This window comes from Hevea brasiliensis, chromosome 13 (genome assembly GCF_030052815.1).
Source record: "Hevea brasiliensis isolate MT/VB/25A 57/8 chromosome 13, ASM3005281v1, whole genome shotgun sequence".
NCBI lineage: Eukaryota > Viridiplantae > Streptophyta > Magnoliopsida > Malpighiales > Euphorbiaceae > Hevea > Hevea brasiliensis.
The window spans coordinates 87,715,390-87,734,506 of record NC_079505.1 but is presented as its reverse complement, the minus strand read 5'-3'; the positions used below and the strand labels follow the sequence as shown (position 1 = coordinate 87,734,506).

Sequence of the window (19,117 nt, the reverse complement as noted above, 5' to 3'; positions counted from 1 at the left end):
AAAAATATTTTTTATTAATATTTTTTTAAAAAAGAATTTATCATAAAAATAATTACTATTATTTGATGGTAATATTAAACCTATATATATATATAATTATTTTAATATTTTAACAATATTCTTTATCTTTTAAAAAGAGAAAGTTACTTTTTCTTAAAAATTATTTAATCTATACTTTAATTGAGAAAAAAAATTTTATTAACCTATTTTCTTCGGTACTCTTTAAGTATTGAAAAATATAATATATATATATATATATATATAACAAATGGACGTATCAATGATACATATTCGACTTCAAATTTTTATTTGTTATCATGTATTAATAAAATTACATATAAATTGATTCAAATATTATATGAGTGCAAATAATAAAATAAAATTTAATGTGTGGAAATATATATATATGTATTAAGAGGAAGATTGGTATAGGTGTTATTTATCAATATCATTAAATTACTTTTCCAACGGAAAAAGGCATAAATAATATTTTCCTACCAAATTGGATGGATGATAATTAGGAAAAATGGCATTTTAATGTCACAAACAAAACTATTTACCATCTGCCATGATTGAGAAACCTGCCATCACTTGCTGCATTTAAGTTCATTCACGAAGAATACACCCTCTTCCATGCATTTTCTCCATATATAATCAGTGGTGACAGATGGGAGAGAATTCAATTTCACCCAATTTCTGCAGAATTTTCAGCATATCACAAGTTTAATTCATATATTCTCCCTCACTTTCTGGCCTCTACCCTCGGTTTTGAAGACTTCAATGACCCTGCCCTTGCCCCAAATATATCCATATAAAATATATGTATTTACCACGCATACCTTTTGGTAGCACTAACCACACTTGTATGAAAGATAAATCAATTTCCAGTTTGCATTTACTTAAGTTCCTTTTTTTTTTTATTAATTACAAATTTACAAGTTTGAAAAAAGATAAATTCAACCTGTAATAGTAAATAATTGGTACATATTAACACTTTCTAGGTTATTTAATTTTACTCAATTTATAATTTTTTTAATTCCAATTCCATCACACGTGAGTACTCATTCGTGCGGAGGCTCTTCTCATTTTTAAAACGCTTGAAAAGTGGGAAGCGCAGAACTTATGATTGATGGAAGTAAATAAAAAAAACAAACATTAACTAAGCATTTAATATATTTTATCTCGTTTTGGGTGTGCAATGAGTAGCGGAAAAATAAAATGTACGAGAAAGAAAATCTTGTAACACAAGCATGTGAAAGCCTACCCTATCAAATACCATTTAAAAAATAAAATAAAATAAAATTACAGTATACATAGAAGGTTGTCCTAAAATTGAAATAAACGTAGCCTCCAAATAACTAAAAATATGCCCAAAATAAGTCCAGCTGAAATCGTAAAATAATTTTCAAAGTGGAGCCCTCCATTGTTAATATAATTACCACAAGTCAGCTACTATACACCAAACACTTTTCACACAAAACTCACATACTATATTATAATAATAATAATAATAATAATAATAAATGCACTGTAAGGAATTTTCCCCAAATGAAATCACTCCCTTTTATTATTTTTTTTTCTTTTTTTCGTCTTCCTCGTTTGCCTTTCCATTTTCTCAGGAAACAAAAAAAAAAAAAAAGTTAAAAATACTAGTATAACAATTAATAATATTAGCGCAAAAAAAAAAAAAAGTGAAGTTAACGCCAAGCAGATGCAACGGTGAGAGTTTTGCCCAACCAACCGAAACTAACCCCACCATTCTCTTCTTTAACAGTGAAACCCGGGTTCACCCGCTTCCCAGAACTCAGTCGAGCTTTCATCGACTCTGTCACGTTTTGACTCAGTGGCTTCAACTCGAACCCGGCCATTCCCATTCGGGCCCGCCATTTCCCAAACACTTCGCATCTTTCCACACGGTCCCTACCTTCGCATGCAACCGAGTTGGCAAGTTTCCGACCCAGTCCTTCTTCGGCCTTCACCCTCTCTGAGCTTTCCCTCTGCACCGTCGACTCAATAGAGTCAAACAATGCCCCATAGTACGACAAGACCTCGTTCGCGCGCGCCATGAATGGAGCCGTATTTGTGTTCATTTCTTGCTCCACCAGCGTCACCACGCACGGCGCTAAACCCTTCACGCGCCGCAGAAGTTCGTCTCGAGGATTCTCCGTGGAAACGCTCTCGTCCGGCATTCGATACAAGTTGAATGCAAAATTAACGGCCAAAGGCTCTTCAAGATCGCAACCCAATGAGTCGCGGCTCAACTCACCGAGTTTACAACTCACAACGTTGAAACGTAATGATACCCCAAACTGTTCTGCGAGTTGACTCAGGGTACTACCAACCACCTTCAACCTCTCTTTCTCTTCCCCTACATTATCAGCGACAGCCGTGATCTTCACAGTGGAAGGCTTCCCATTCAAACGCTCACGTAGCGCGTGCAGAAGATTTACGTATTGCCATCCCTGCCCTATGTCGAAATCAATAACATGAAACTCGCTGCTGGAGTTGGGCTGGTCTACTGTAGCCTCAAGAATTGCGAGATTAGCGGCCATGAACCCAAGTTTGAAACAAGGAGAGAGTTCATACAGTAACTGGGTCGACCCAATATGTTCCTTGCTATACAGCTCCGCCACTGGCGGCGGATTCTCAACAGGGTTAACCCGCGATTTGAGTGCCAGCAACATGTACTCCATCAACCTATGTTCAGAATTACCTCTCGGGTTCAAGACCTGAGATACCCTCATCAAGATCTCACTCGCAACATCGCTTTTGCCTTCGTAAATGGCGGAAGCAGCGTCTAGAAGTGTTTGTTTTGAGCAATTGTGGACCGGAGTGGTCACCGATGTTGAGGAAGAGGATGAAGATGAGGACGATGAAGTAGGAGAAGAAGATATCGGGTTGGGACTTGAAGAGGTGATGAGATTCTGTATAGTTTCTGACCACTCGCTGTTAGTGCTAGTAATCACCGAAACTGCATCGCCTTCCTCGTCCTCGTTGTCATCCAGAAGCTGCTTCTCCAGCTCTTGCAGTCGATTCATCATCTTTTTTTTGGACTCTTGTCCTCCAATAACTGCTCCTCCGCCTCCTCTGTTTTCACTTTGGAGCGTGTTCATGTAAGGTACAGTAGAAGAGGTGTGGTTCGCTGAGTGAATGGTGGGTCCGGACCCAAGACTGATGGGCTGGGACCTAAACTGTTGAAGAAGAGGTATACCGTAACGCCGAGACAAGGATGGTAATTCTGGAGAAATGTTAGCCGAGAATTCGATGGGGGAGAGGGTAGAGATTGGGGATGTATGTTGGTACATCCTGGGCTTCACGGACCGAAGGAGACCATTTAGTGCTGGGTGTAGGTTTGGCTGATGTAGTTGTTGCTGTTGATGTGCTTGAAAATCGGCGAGAGTTCGCTTGCCGATTACGCTTTGGGTTGTTACGTTCGTGGCGGATGTTCGGTGTTGAGCGATCTGAGAGGTAGGGTCTAGAAACATTTGAGAGAGTTGGGTTCTATATGAAGGTTGTGATGGGTTGTTGGAATTCATGTTCGTTATGGATCTACCCGCGATGCCGGTGTAGAAATCTGCGCCACCGCCGGAGAACCCAGATGCCATTCTCTCTCTTTCTCTCTCTCTTTAGAAGAGTTGGTGCTTAGAGAAACGCATGAGAGATAAAAGAATTAATGGAGAAATGAAGAGGAGGGAAGAGAGAGAGAGTGCCTTTTTCTTATGGCGTTGAGAAATGATTCTGATGAATATAAGGGAGAAAGCTTACAAATTCCAACTAGTTATTAGCTCTCTGTGGCTTTTATTTTATTATTATTTTTTAATGGAGAAAACCCCAAGTGTTCCCACAGGAGTTTTGGCGTGAGATTTTCGCCGCCTGATCATCTTCCGATCGAGCGGTTTCTTATTTGTCAAACATTTGAACGGTGATTAACTAGGCCACAACATACCCTTTTGCTTGTACGGGGCTGTAACTCATCAGCTTCCTCTTTGAAACCTTATCCACGCCTAAGCACAGCGCGTGGTTTATCAAAACCAATGAGAGCGTGAGTAAGACAAGCGTAGGCCCACCAAATTATGATCGTAAATACACGCTCCTCTTTGCGTTGTGAGGATAAAATTGAATTTGTGCGAATGAGATGATCTTTATGCGGGCAGTGATCACCTGACAGGACAGTTACAAACTATTCTAAAAAGCTCACGACAATAACCCAAAGATTGCAATACAGAAGGGAAACGAAAACGACTAGTCCGACACGTGGAACTACAAGGAAGAGCTTTGAGACAACTTTTGGTAACTACACCGTGAGTTTCAATTTTGCTAGAGCTGGTTCGCTGATTCGAAATTCCAGTAGCTGTTTTGTCCTAACGGACAATTCCCGGTTGAATTTTCGGAGTTTACTTACACGCGTCGGTCACTGACGTTTCCGTCTGATGCAAGAATTTTAAAACCAGAAAAGTTGCCTACGTAGGCCAAGCCCCAGCCAAAAATTTTGCTCTAAAAAAAATTTATCAAAATTTCTATTTTAACAAACTCATTTTATTTATTTATTTTTTTTTTCTAAAACCAAAACCTTTTTTTTTTAATTTACAGTTATATTTAAATAAGGGAGATAATGGTGGCTCTTTGCTTTGTCCTATCATTTCTCCCTTATAAAAAGAGGTTATGCTGACACCTTATGGCGTCATATTGCATTTTTTATTTAATTAAATTTACAATTTGAAAAATAAATTAATTAATGACAAATTATTTAATTTATATTTTCCCTTTTTAAGTATAGAAACGCTCATTTTATGTCAATTAATCTTGTATGAATTATGCCTATATTTTCATGATTTTCCTTATATGTAAATATTTATCAAAAACAAAGGGCTGTGATAAGGCAAAATAAAAGTTTAATTTTAAAAATAGAAATTTCTAGTATTAATTTTATAATTAGTATTATGATAAATTTATTTCTATATATATATATATATATATATTTTTTTTCAATTATATGCTTATTTTATTCATTATATTCTTGATTTTTAATTGAATTATGTGAAGGTGTAATTATTTCCGATAGCAATTTAATAAATTATTGTGGTATTTAAAATGGGAGAAATAAATTCTCTTTTTTTTTAGAATAAAATTAAATTTTATATATTTAGAGGAATCTCATTTTTATGTCAAAATTTAAAATATTTCTATAAATAAAATCATAAAATATAGATATTTCGTATTATAGTATGTCTATTTTTGTAATATTTGGAAAGGAATCATAAGACTCTCTTATCCCCAATTTGATAAAGTTGGTTTTAAGTAGTTGTTTCAGCGAAATATGTTGGGCGTATTTAGTAATTTTCAATTTAAATATTTTTATTAAAATTTATAATAAATTAATTCAAATTTATATAATAAAATAATGAATAAATAAATTTGATAAAAAATTATTAATTTTGTTTTTATATAAAATTAAGCTTATAATAGTTACAGAAGCGGAAGAATTTTTTTTTTTTTTTTTTTTTTTTTAGGGCTTCGGAAGTCCACTTTTAATGCGAAAATCATACCACCTTTTAATGCAGCAAAGGATAGCAGTAAATGGGATTTAATGGAATGCATGTGCATTAACACCTCTTTTATTTTATCAGTATACATATACACGCGCGTGAGCAGGAATTTCAATGGATCTTCAAATGCCACGCACATTGTTTTGACATAATTAACCCTATTACTAATTTCAACAATGTATCTTTAACCCAATAATAATGACTTTCGGTCTACTCGAAGATGACATGATAATGAAATATAATGCAAATTTTAAATAGTTTTATTTGTCGGTTTTAATTATAAAATTACAATCTCCCTCTCTCATAGATAAATTTTAATTTTCATATAATTTTAATTTTATTTAATTTTTCTTAATATATTTTCCATTCATAATGTTTTATTAAAATTTAAATAATTTATATTGATAAGTTAATTTTTAAAAAATATATATTTTAATATATATTAAATAATAACATATTAGTAAAATAATAAATGAATTATTATTTTAAAATGTAAAATAATCTATAATTTAGAACTAATAAAAAAAAAGTAAATCAATTTTTATATGAAGAAGAGAGTATTAATTTAATAAATAATTATATTTATATTTCCCAATTGGCGTCATGAACTGAAATATTTTCAAAATTTAGCATTTTTATCCATTAATATATTAAAGTTATGAGACCCATAAAATATTAGGCTAATAGCTTAATTTCATTATCGTTATTTAATATCAATTCATATTATAAAAATATATGGTTGAATTTTGATAAAAATTTAATATAAATTGTGATTAAATTAATATATATAATTTATGATCTGAATTCGAAGCCAGAGAATCGAAAAATAACAGAGTTGGTCCTGGTGGGCAATGATAGGAAATTTAAAAGGATGAAAGAGTACATTAATCGACTGCGACAACGATGATGGGTACTTAAAGAATCTCATTTAAAGTTAAGTGACGGATGGGCCAACCTTTTCAACCTTTTAATTAGAGGGATACGAGTCCATCTTTAAAACGCTTAAAATCCTAATTACTAAGTCTTTTACTGAGTTTCATTTAGATTAAAAGCTCAAATTTGATTGATTTAAATTTTATTTGACTTAAATTTTACTTAAATTTCACTCATATTTTGAATTTTTTTTATGACTTCTTATTTATTGATTCTTTATGTATCATCTCAAACTTTTAAATAATTATTTTATATAAAAATTATAATACTTTATTACATTAAATATTATGAAAAATTATTTGATATTTTTAAAATTTTTAAAGTTAATTTGAATGATTTTTATAAAATGTCAGTTTTTAGTCTTATAATTGAATTATTGAACTGTGTCAGATTTGTCTAGATTGGAAGGCCTAAGAGGGGCTAGGTGATATTGTTGAGTTGACTTAAAACTTTAAAAATATAATTTAAGCTATTTTGCAAGTTTGGTAGGTCTTAGGTATAGGAGGAAACTCTGTCGAATTTTCAGCATAAATTAGGGTATCTTTTGATTCTCTCAATTCTTATTTTGTATTATAGCTGACAAATTTATTAATATAATTATTTAGGTGAGCAGTGACAGCTATCTTCCTCCACTCAGCTGTCCCGGTAATCTCTAGTGTACTGTGAGTAAATATTAATTTTATTTATAATTTTAATATTATTATACGTACAATGTATGCTCATGCATTCATTTATAATTATATGTACATAACTATTATAGACACGCTTTGTGTTTTATTATTATTTGATGAAATTGATGTGGATATCGCCTTAGGGTAATTTGAAGCTGTGTGCATGTGTCGGCGTGCGTGAGGTGTTGTACTGAATATGAGTAGCATGGGCAGATCGGCTTGAGCTAGTCTCGCTTGGGGCCCGATCCTTTTTGTAATAAGTCAGGGTAAATATGGTTTTGAGTTGATATCGCTGATCCCTGCATTTAGATTATTAAGAAAAAATCCAACTCGAGTTGATATCGCTAGTAGAGGTAGAAATTAAAAGAGTTGTGTAGGGGATCATCTCCTATATATATATGTTGCACTTCATCATTAGGAATGTATTAACCCTAGATAGTTATAGAAAGTGTATTTAAAATCAATATCTTACTCTATGAGTTGAACGCTCACTACTGTTCACTATATTTTTCCAGGCTACAAGAGGGTTTTATTTTCAAAATAACCTGCTTCCTTTCTAGCAGGTTTATCAGTAGTCATTCCTTGTACTTCGTTTTCTTGATTTAAAATTTAGAACTCCGTGTGTGCTAGGAATATTATATTTGGAATGGGATAATAAAAGATTATTTGTTTTGAGATTGTAAACCTATATTTATGCGTGTATGGTTGAATGGGATGAATATCTTGGATGAGAGAGTCAAGCTCTCATTTTATATAATTATTATGTTGAGAATTGTAAATGCGAGAAGAGCTCCCCAAATTATATATATTTTGTGATCACAGGTTAGGTGAGCTAAAACTCCCCGTTGGATAGTCTAGTTTATGGTTGGACTCTGTCCGATTGATTTCATGAAAATTAGCTCTAGATATGGCTCATAAATTAAGTCGTGACACTTTAGTCTCAATTATTTTCAAAGTCGAGCTATTATTATATTTATAATGGAGGATAGCTCTGTTAATATGATTTTTTTCATTCATACAACTTGAATTTGAGATATTACTTAAGGAGAATCGAGTTTTTTTCATTTGATCCAACTTCCGTTGATCATATTTAAATTTTTTTATAAAAATTGTGAACTTGACTTATATTTAATTTATTTTGTAAATTATAAACTTTGTTGACATTTTACTAATTCATTTAGTACATTTTAAATTTAATATATTCATAAATTCATGAATTTATTCAAAAATTTACTAATTACTATTTTTTATGTTAATGGTATAAAAAAACACTTTATATGTATTTGGACAGAGAGTTTTTTTTTTTTTTTTTACCATGAATTAAAATTGCAAAATAAACAATGAATCGGTGGGACTTGAAATTATGACAATTTGATCTTAAAGTCTCAATCTTGACTATTTTTACCTTTAGTTCAAGATATAATTGAGGATAAATAAACATGATTTTGGGGAATATTATATATTAAATTTTATAATAATAATAATAATAAACTGTTGAAGATGCAAGAGTTAGCTTACTCTTGCTTAAAAACATTTGGGTTTTGTTAAATGATGATTGCAACAAAAAATAAATATATATTATTGGTGGATAATCCCTGACCAAAAAATTAAGACAAGTAGTTCATTCAATGAGTAGCCATTTTCTAAATGATTTCTCCATCTAAATAGGTTTGTTCTCTCTTTTCAAACATCTATCCAACAAAAGGAATCCACCAATAAGAAAAACTTGTTTCACTTGGCTTCAAAATTAAGCCAATTTTGAACAGCTTTACACCAGCTTTTGCTTATTTATATATTCATACACTACAACTACGTAATGAAGGCAATGTAAACGTATCAACTTTCAAAATCTCTTTAATTCCTTAATCTTATAATTGAGAAATATATAATTTTTTTTATAAAATTAAAATTTTGAGTCCGAATTTTAATCGAATCTCTAATAAAAATGAAAATAGAGAAGCCAATGATGCATTCACAGAGGGTATCGAAGTAAAAATAACCAATTGCAAAAGCAATTAAGCATAACCAAGTATTTGACATTTCATAGTAGGTTGCGTGTAGGCAAAACTTTAGTGACAAATTGGTTAGCAATCCAAACCATCCAAAACTACCTTTGATCCTCTGTCTACAATTAGTTGTCTTCACCCTCTATTACGCCACGTGTCATAGTTGAACTCCATTTGATAATCTTCCCTTGCCAAAACCCAACCTCTCCATGCCACACATTCCTTTTAATTTTTTTTTGTGGTTTTTTTTTCCACTATTATTATAAAACCAAAATTTAACTAACTAATTTCCTTTTTATACACAGCCCCTATCATCTCCCATGACATTGCACCTACCTGAATAACAGCTAAGCCTAAGCTAACCTAATCTGCCTGTGAGTCGAACGAAATTAATTAAAATTAAATTATTTTCAAATAAAAAATTTTAAGAAAATAAAATTAATCAAAATAAAAAATAATTTTAATTTATCAATGAATTATATAACTGTGTTTTTTATTTTTAACAAATAACTGTATTCATCTTCAGAAGTATAACATCTTAGAGCTGATTCTACCAACAAAACATTTTTTAATTTTAAATTTCAATGCCAAACAGCGCCTAGTTTGTAGAGAAAGCCTAACAGAAAACGAATCACTCCAATAACTCGTGCTAATGAAGGGCATTAACGTCATTAGGAAATGAGGTGGGACCCTGTTTGGTTATGGATGGGAGGAGGTTTCGTTAACCGGGGATAGCCGGTTTGTATTTGGAATCCATCAACGCCGGCTGGGAAGTGGGAATTTTATTTATTTTAGACGTTGGAGAAGGAGACCACGCGCTTTTCCAACTGTCGACGGGCACATGCCATCTATGCCACACGAAATCCATGCTTCCAGAAAATCGGTTTTCATTGGTCTTAGAGTTGACAAGGTTGCATGCGTTTTTAGGAATTCTTAATCATTTATTTAACGAGATAATCACGTATATGGTAGAACGCCAATTAAATAAATTATTTAGATTACAAATTACAATATTTTGAGATTAATTTAAATTCAAAATTCTACAACCTTACTCAAATACGATAGAATTAAAATTTATAATCTAATATATTTTAATTTAATAATATTAAAGTCATTTCATTAGCTATAAAAACTGTATGAAAGAGAAAATTGATGTAAACAAAAGAGCTGGAAAGAAGGCATGGCCATTGAAGAAGTTTAATCAGAAGCATGTAATAAGAAAATAGGGATAGTTATTATTAATTACTGGCAATCCGGTGTCAAACTCGTGTAGTAGCAGTAGTGAAGGGGTTGTGAATTGGGAGTTCCCACTTGGGAAGATGCATGGTATGGTACGCATTTCTTGTGGTTACCAAATGGTTTTGTTTTCAAAAGTAAGTTGAAGCTGTTTCTAGGTTGGCAAAATTTATTAAAAAAAGTTGGCAAAATTAGGGACCCAAACTGCTAATAATATGGCATCTCATTACAAGCAAGAAGCACCCCGCGGCCGACGCTTATGGCTTCACGTGAAACTTACCGCTATTTCCATCTGATTCAACGCATCTATACATCACGACTATGTCAAAATTACTGTTAAAAATATTTTTTAAAATAAATTAATTTTTGACGCGGATATAAATAATTTAAGATATTTTTATTAAAAAATTAATTTATTTTTTAAAAATTATTTTTTCTAACAATATTTATGCCGAACGCGGCTCATATGTTACAATTACAAACGCCACGCCTTCTATTTTGCCAGGATAAGGCTTCTGAAATAAAAATTTACCTTAGAAAAAAATTAATCATTTTTCGGTTTTTTTTTACTACATTTACCATTGGAATTTATAAAATTAACACATATATTATTAATGTTTTGTAAATAAATAAATAAATAAATATTTTTATTTAAATACAGTAATAGATTTGTATTTGTGCCAACCAATATCATAATGTAAATCAGATATCTGCCATAGGAATTACCCTGCAAATGCAATGACAAGCACATTTTGCCTTCACTTCTTTTTCTGATTTTGATTTTTTATTTTCGAAATACCTACACGTGTACAGCGACCGTTCTTCGGCTGTCCTTCATTCTAGTAAGTCATAACCCATGTCCCCTTCTTTTTTCTTAATAAAGACTTTTTTTTTTTCCCCAAATTTCTTTCTTTTGGATAGTTTGTAATTTCAAATCGAACCCAATGATTCAAAACTGAAGAAAGAAATAAATTAAGATTAAATTAATTTTAATTTAAAATATTTAAGATTAAATTCAATCAGATTCAATAATAATTTTAATTTTAATTTTAAGTAATCCATATATATATAAATGAATCACTGATTTTAATTCAAAGATAATAGGTTTTCGAAATTAACTTCTATATAAAATTCAAGATTAATTCAGATGCATGAATTATCGACATCTCAAATTTAATCAAAGCCAAGAACTGAACCGGTCTTGGCTAGGTCCACCTTTTTACTCACCGGTCATAACCGGCAAGAAGAAAAAGAAAAGTGCGTTGTCAAATCTTGAAACTGTAGGCAGTCAGCGTATGGACATGCTTATTGCGTTTGTTTTTAGTTTTCCCAAAATGCATGGACACTAAGCGCCGTATATAGAAGAGAGGGTTTGAATCACCAATCGGTGAATAAGAGTCGTCGGATTGGGTCTCAAGAGTCTGTCTGGCACACGTTTCGCCCGATCATAGTAAAAGCTGAAACCCATTTGGTGCCCAAGGAGTAGCACTGGGCCTACCTTTGAAGTGATTGGGCTTTTAAAGGCTTTCGTTAATTCTATTTGCTTCTCCTCTTCAAAATTACTCGAAAATATGCTAAAAATTAATGACAATATTGATTAGTTCATCTTCATTTTAATTAATCATTGCAAAAATTTAATATAAAAGAAATTGTAGTAGTGCTTATATATATATATATATATATATATACCCTCAAAGAAATTCTTTGATTTCTTCTAGAAGCATATGATTATTCATCTTCTTCTTACATTCCGTGAATAGTCGGGTCTGAAGCGAAATATTTATTCATGGGTGAAGTTAGCTCTTTTATTCTGGTTCATGCTTCCTCTTGGCTAAATGGTTTGTTTGGGGGAGAAATCAAGCTTCAATTTGCTTCAATCTCAACTATACAAAACAAAGAATGAATTGAAGATTTAGTTACGATTAGAAATAAACTTTTCTATCTTTTTTCATAGACCTTTTACTCATACTTATTCAATTGAAAATATTGATACAATTAAAAAAATTATGTTCTGTAATTTCATAATCCAAATTTTCAATTTTTAATTGATTTTTGGATACAAATCGCAAGAATGTTTATTTTTTCTTGAATTTTTCATTGAGAGGTAAAGGATTAAACATTTTTAAGAAATAAAGTTTTTCATCGGAATATGGATTGAGAAATCCCTTAACTATTAGATTGCAAATCCAAAGTTTGTATATGAAGAGCAAATCTAATTATATTAGTGTTTATAATTGATTTCTTCTGTGTAATACTAATCAAAGTGCTACAAGATCTCGTACATTAGAACACATGGTTATGGATCCAAATCTATTAGCATGGAACATTTTATTTTTCAAGTGAAATCCCTTAGTATATGAAAGAGTAAAAAAGTGTTTTCGTTGTTGTGGAATAAGAAGCCTTCGTTTCTTAATACATGTATTTAATTTATTTTGAGCTATTAGAGCAAGATCCACTTTTTGGGGAATATGAGTCGAAGCAATAACAAGAATATTTCTGGTAGAACATCTATCACAATTCATGGAGAGATAGTTCACTAATAAACCGAGGGATAAGTAATTCGACTATTTTACATCCAGATAATGAATGTTTAGAATCCATATTATGCACAGAGATATTGCTTTTGCTAATTCGAATTGAAGGGTGATATAAAATCGGTTTATTTTCGGCATAATTTAATTGTCATAGAGTCCATCAATAGCTTTTCTTTTTTAAAAGAATCCAATTTGACTAGATACTAAGCATAAAATAAGTAAGTGGAAAAATAAAGGCTAAATTAAAGGGGAACAAAGGATTCTAAGAGGTAATATTTTATTTGTCTTCCTAGTCTTTGACACAAGAAAAAGACTTTTTCAAATCCCTTTCTTGTGTCAAAATTAAAATAAAATAATAATGATTCTTGATCTCATTCCTCAATACTATTATTGGTTTATATTTTTTTTCTAGGTTTATCATAATTTCCTTTTTAATTATATACGTATAAATTCGATTTATTATGTAGAAGAAAAATTTTAAGTAGTGGACAAAAAAAAAAAAAGGAAATTTTTTGAGCAAATACAACTTCTTCAACGAACTTCTAAAAAAATTTTAACTTTGATGAGATACTAAAATAAATAGAGTAAGGTTCTATTAGTATAGAAAAATGGATATGATATGGGATCGACATAAATATATAAAATATATATTATGCCATCTAGAAAAAAGAAATTGAGTAATTCCTCTTATAACTTTGACTTGAAAGTATCGATAAATACAGTCGATGAATAAATGTTTTAAATCAATTAATGGAGTTATTTTTTCAAAAATATCATCCGAAAAAAGTGTAATAAAATTTTTTGAAATATTTGAAATATGAAAAAAAAAAGATAATATGTTTTGTGACTTATACGAATAAAGTATTATAATTATTAAAAACTCAACGACACCCCTCGAATCAGATAAAGAAAAGAGAAGGTTCATTAAGTTTTTACATTTTTATGTCTACAATTCCGTGCGGCCAATTACTTTATCTATATATATATATATATATATATATATGATTGGTTGTTCTCGAAGTTGTTGAAGTTTAACTTGTTGAAAAGGCTAAACTGCTGCAATTCATCATTGAGTACGCTAATAAAACTAGAAATGAAATATCTCTCAGTTAAGCCAAGTTACGACAACAGATAATGATTATAAATAAATTATTTTATATTGATGCAAATCAAATGTCTATTGATGATTTACGTGAGCAGTTTGTCGAGTCAATTGCATCGTTAATTAGTAGAATGAGCTTAACACTCTCTATAGCCTATTATTTATTGATCCATTCATATAAATCTGTTCCTATTAATCTCGTAATTAGAATACTTTTAAAATATAAAGATTATATACAATAATTTTATTTTAGTCATTAGTTATAGTAAATCAATCATAATCAAGAGTTATAATAATAAAATCTTTTACTGATCCAGCTTATTAATCGAATATCAATCGAAGTTCTATTGCTCCCCTGATCAGTTATTACATATTGATATGTCCACAAGCAACAGATAATGTTCTTGAAACAGATAATGATTAAACGAAACTTCCGCACCAAGTCATTAAATCCAAAACAAAATCCTCCTGGTTCTCCCTGTGATATAAGGAAACACTAGTAAAGTCCAGTTTAGGCAAGGACTACTCAATGAACTCCTGGCTATATATAAACCATTGTAGCTTCTTTATATTTGTCACTGCTACATGATCTTCAATCCTTGAAGAAACAAGAAGAGAAGAGAAAGATGGGGAGCTTAAAACAAGTTGATGATGCGACTTTTGGGAAGAAACTGGAAGAGATTCCTAAAGCTGCTGAGGACGAGTTTAAGTCATTACACTTGCTCGCTGACGCTGTTTTAGAAGATTTTCATGTCAAGAAAGCTAATAATGCTGGCCTCGAGGGAAACAATAGCTGTAATGTTGGTTACCCTTTTGGCGTTCTTTTACCCAAGAGAAAGAGAACAACCCGTGTAGAAGTAGCTGTCGAGAAAACTGATGATACTGTGGAAGCATGCCCTAGGTTCTTGAAGCAGACGGCTACCGCTGGAAGTGAACACAGTAAAGAAGAGAAAGTGGAAGAGGAAGAGGAAGGATCTTGTGATTTCAAAAAGCAAAGGAAAAGCAACAAGAAGATGAAAAAGAGTAGTCGAAAACTATGCTTCGACGATGATAAAGGAAAAGAAGCAGGGAAGGGTGGGGCATCGAAGAAGCCAAAGAAAGAGGGAATGGATTTTACCAAATTGGGTTTTGACCAAGCGCCAGACTTACCAAGCGACTTAAGGAGAAGAATCGAGGAGATGGATGGTACCGCAATAGAGCTGGTGATAATGAAGCAATTGTCTCAAACTGATCTAAGCAAGAATCACAATCGGATTTCAATGCCTCTTAAACAGATAATAAATGAGTTTCTTACAGTGGAAGAGAAGGAGAAGCTAAATCATCGAGACGGCAAGCACTTGAAAGGCATAGATGTTATGGTGGTAGGACCATCTGAATATTATGATGCGACCAAGATGTGTTTGAAAAAGTGGGATATGAACACCAGCAGCTCTTATACATTAGTTTCTGGATGGTACTCGTTAGTAAAAGCGAATAAGGAACTGCTCAAGGAAAATATAGTAGTCCAATTTTGATCGTTCCGGATCAAAGGTGAACTTTGATTTCGACTTGTAATAGTTAGAGATCGCGACCAAGATAATGTTGATGGTAGCATTGAAGGTAGTGGAAATAGTGTCAGTACAAGTAGTAATGGATAATTGATGTCTATTTCTAATTTGAGTTCTATTGCTTATCAACAATAAAATTAGATTCTTTTCACACAACAAATTATTAAGATTTAGGTTTTAACATTATTTTTATATTCCCTTTCTTATTCTATGTTATTAACAATTGATGTGTAATTTAGTAACTAAAGCTCAACTTTAAAGTCAATTTAAAGATTTATGTTGATATTAAATGATAGAGTTATATTTTATTTTTCATTATTTGATTTTGCGATTAGTTTTTTTAATAGCTTATCTTATTTTAGGTATATAAAAGATCTTGATAATTATGAATTTCAATTTTAAGTAATCTATATATACAAATGAATCTCCGATTTTAATTCAAAGATAATAGGTTTTCGAAATTAACTTCTAAATAAAATTCAAGATTAATTCAGATCAATGAATCATCGACATCTCAAATTTAATCAAAGCCGAGTTCGATTTGACTCAAGACCTGAACCGGTCTTGGCTAGGTCCACTTTTTTAGTTACCGGTTATAACCGGCAAGAAGAAAAAGAAAAGTGCGTTGTCAAATCTTGAAACTGTAGGCGGCCAGCGTCAGGACATGCATATTGCATTTGTTTTTAATTTTCCCGAAATACATGTACAGTGAGCGCCATATGTATGAGAGAGGCTTTGAATCATCAATTTGTGAGTAAGAGCCGTTGGATTCGGTCTCAAGATTCTGTCTTAAAACCCATTTGGTGCCCAAGGAGTATCACTGGGCCTGCCTTTGAAGCGATTGGGCTTTTAAAGGGTTTCGTTAATTCTATTTGCTTCTCCTCTTCAAAATTACTCGACAATGTGCTAAAAATTAATGACAATATTGATCAGTTCATCTTCATTTGAATTAACCATTGCAAAAATTTAGTGTAAAAAGAAATTATAGTAGTACTTATATATATATACTCAAGAAATTCTTCTATTTCTTTCATAAGCAAATAATTATTCATCTCCTTCTCACCTTTTGTGAATAGGTAGGTCTAATGAGACTACTGCGAAATATTTACTTATGAGTCGGGTAAGCTTTTCTATTCTGATTCATGCTCTCTCTTGACTATATGGTTCATCCAGGGGAGAGATCGAGCTTCAATTTGCTTCAATCTGAACTATACAAAACAAAAAACAAATTGAAGATTTAGTTACGATTAAAAATAAACTTTTTGGTCTTTTTCCATAGATCTCTTACCCATATTCATTGAAATGAAAGCATTGATCTAATTAAAAAAATATATGTTTCATCATTTCAAAATCCAAATTTTCAATTTCTAATTGATTCTTGGATACAAATAATGAGAATGTATATTTTTCCTTGAATTTTTTATTGAGAAGTAAAGGATTAAATCTTTTTAAGAAATAAAATTTTTCATTAGAATATGGACCGAGGCATCTCTTAACTATTAGATCGCAAATCCCAAGTTTATATATGAAGAGCAAATCTAATTATATTAGTGTCTATAATTGATTACTTCAGTGTAATATTAATCGATAGGGCTTTATTAGTAAGTGCTACAAGATTTCGTATATTGGAATCCATGGTAATGGACTCGAATCCATTAGTATAGAACATTTTATTTTCCAAGTAAAATCCCCTAGTATATAAAAGAGTAAAAAGTGCTTTCGTTATTGTGGAATAAGAAGCCTTCGTATCTTAATGCATGTATTTAATTTATTTAGATCTATTAGAGTGAGATCCACTTTTTGGGGAATACGAGTCAAAGCAATAATAAGAATATTTCTAATGGAACATCTTTCACAAATTATTAAAAAAATAGTTCACTAATAGACCGAGAGATAAATAATTTGACTCATTCACAATTAGATCATGAACGTTTAGAATCCATATTATGCAAGGAAACATTGCTTTTGCTAATTCAAATTGAAGGGTGATATAAAATCGGCCATTTCCGGCATAATTTAACTATCATGCAATGGATCAATAGCTTTTCTATTCTAATAGAATTCAATTTGACTAGATACCAAGCATAAAATAAGTAAGTAGAAAAGTAAAGGCTAAATTAAAAGGGAACAAAGGATTCTAGAAGGTATTATTTTATTCGTCTTCCTAGTCTTCGACAAAAAAAAAAAAGATTTTTTCACATCCCTTTCTTGTGTCAAAATAAAAATAAAATAATAATGATTCTTGATCCCATCTTTTCAATTTTATACGTACAAATGCGATTTATTACGTATAAAAAATTTTTTAAGTAGTGGACAAAAAAAAAAAAGAAAAGGAAATTTTTTTGAGCAAATGTTATTTCTTCGATGAACTTCTAAAAAAATTAATTTCAACTTTGATGAGATACTAAAATAAATAGAGTAAGGTTCTATTATCATAGAAAAATGGATACAATATGGGATCAACAAAAATATATAAAATATATATTATGTCCTTTAGGAGAAATAAATCGAGTAATTCCTTTTATAACTTTAATTTGAAATTATTGATAGACACTGTCGATGAATAAATGTTCTAAATCAATTAATGTAATTACTTTTCAAAAATACATCCAAAAAAAGTGTAATAGAATTTTTTGAAATATTTAAAATATAAAAAAAGACAATTTATTTTGTCACTTATATGAATAAAATATTATGATTATTAAAAACTCAATGGGATCCCCTTGAATCAGACAGAAAAAAGAGGGAGTCCATTGAGTTCTTACGTTTTTATGTCTACAACTCAATTCACCCGATTACTTTTATGTATACACACATATACATTGATCGGTTGTTCTTGAAGTTTAACTTGTATAAAAGGCTAAATTGCTGCAATTCATCATTTAGTATGCCAATAAATTAAACTTGATGATTTACGTGAGCAGTTTGACGAGTTGATTGCATCGTCAATTAGTAGAATGAGCTCAACACTCTCTATAGCCTATTATTTATTGGTCCATTCATATAAATTTGTTGCTATTAATCTTGTAATTGGAATACTTTTAAAATATAAAGATTATATACAATAATTTTATTAAAATCATTAGTTAGAGTAAATCAGTCACAATCAAGAGTTATATTAACAAAATCTTTTATTGATCCAGCTTATCAATCGAAGATCTATTCCTCCCCTAATCAGTTATTACATATAGATATGTCCACAAGCAACAGATAATGTTCTTGAAAAAAAAAAAAAAAAAAAAAAAAAAAAAAAAAAAAAAAGATAATGATTAAACGAAACTTCCGCACCAAATCATTAAATCCAAAACAAAATCCTGCTGGTTCTCCCTGTGATATAAGGAAACACTAGTAAATTCCAGTTTGGGCTAGGACTACGCAATGAACTCCTGGCTATATATAAACCATTGTAGCTTCTTTATATTTGTCACTGCTACTTGATCTTCAACCCTTGAAGAAAAAAGAAGAGACGAGAAAGATGGGAAGCTTAAAACAAGTTGATGATGCGACTTTCGGGAAGAAACTGGAAGAGATTATTAAAGCTG

General features: G+C 31.1%; 1 protein-coding gene across 1 annotated transcript; it reads right to left on the bottom strand.

Moving 5' to 3' along the window:
• Positions 1-1,538: 1,538 nt before the first annotated feature.
• LOC110643482 (scarecrow-like protein 8) lies at positions 1,539-3,767 on the bottom strand. The gene has a single exon (XM_021795865.2). The coding sequence runs from the start codon at positions 3,603-3,605 to the stop codon at positions 1,698-1,700; it is 1,908 nt and encodes a 635-aa protein (XP_021651557.2). The 5' UTR covers positions 3,606-3,767; the 3' UTR covers positions 1,539-1,697.
• Positions 3,768-19,117: the final 15,350 nt, after the last annotated feature.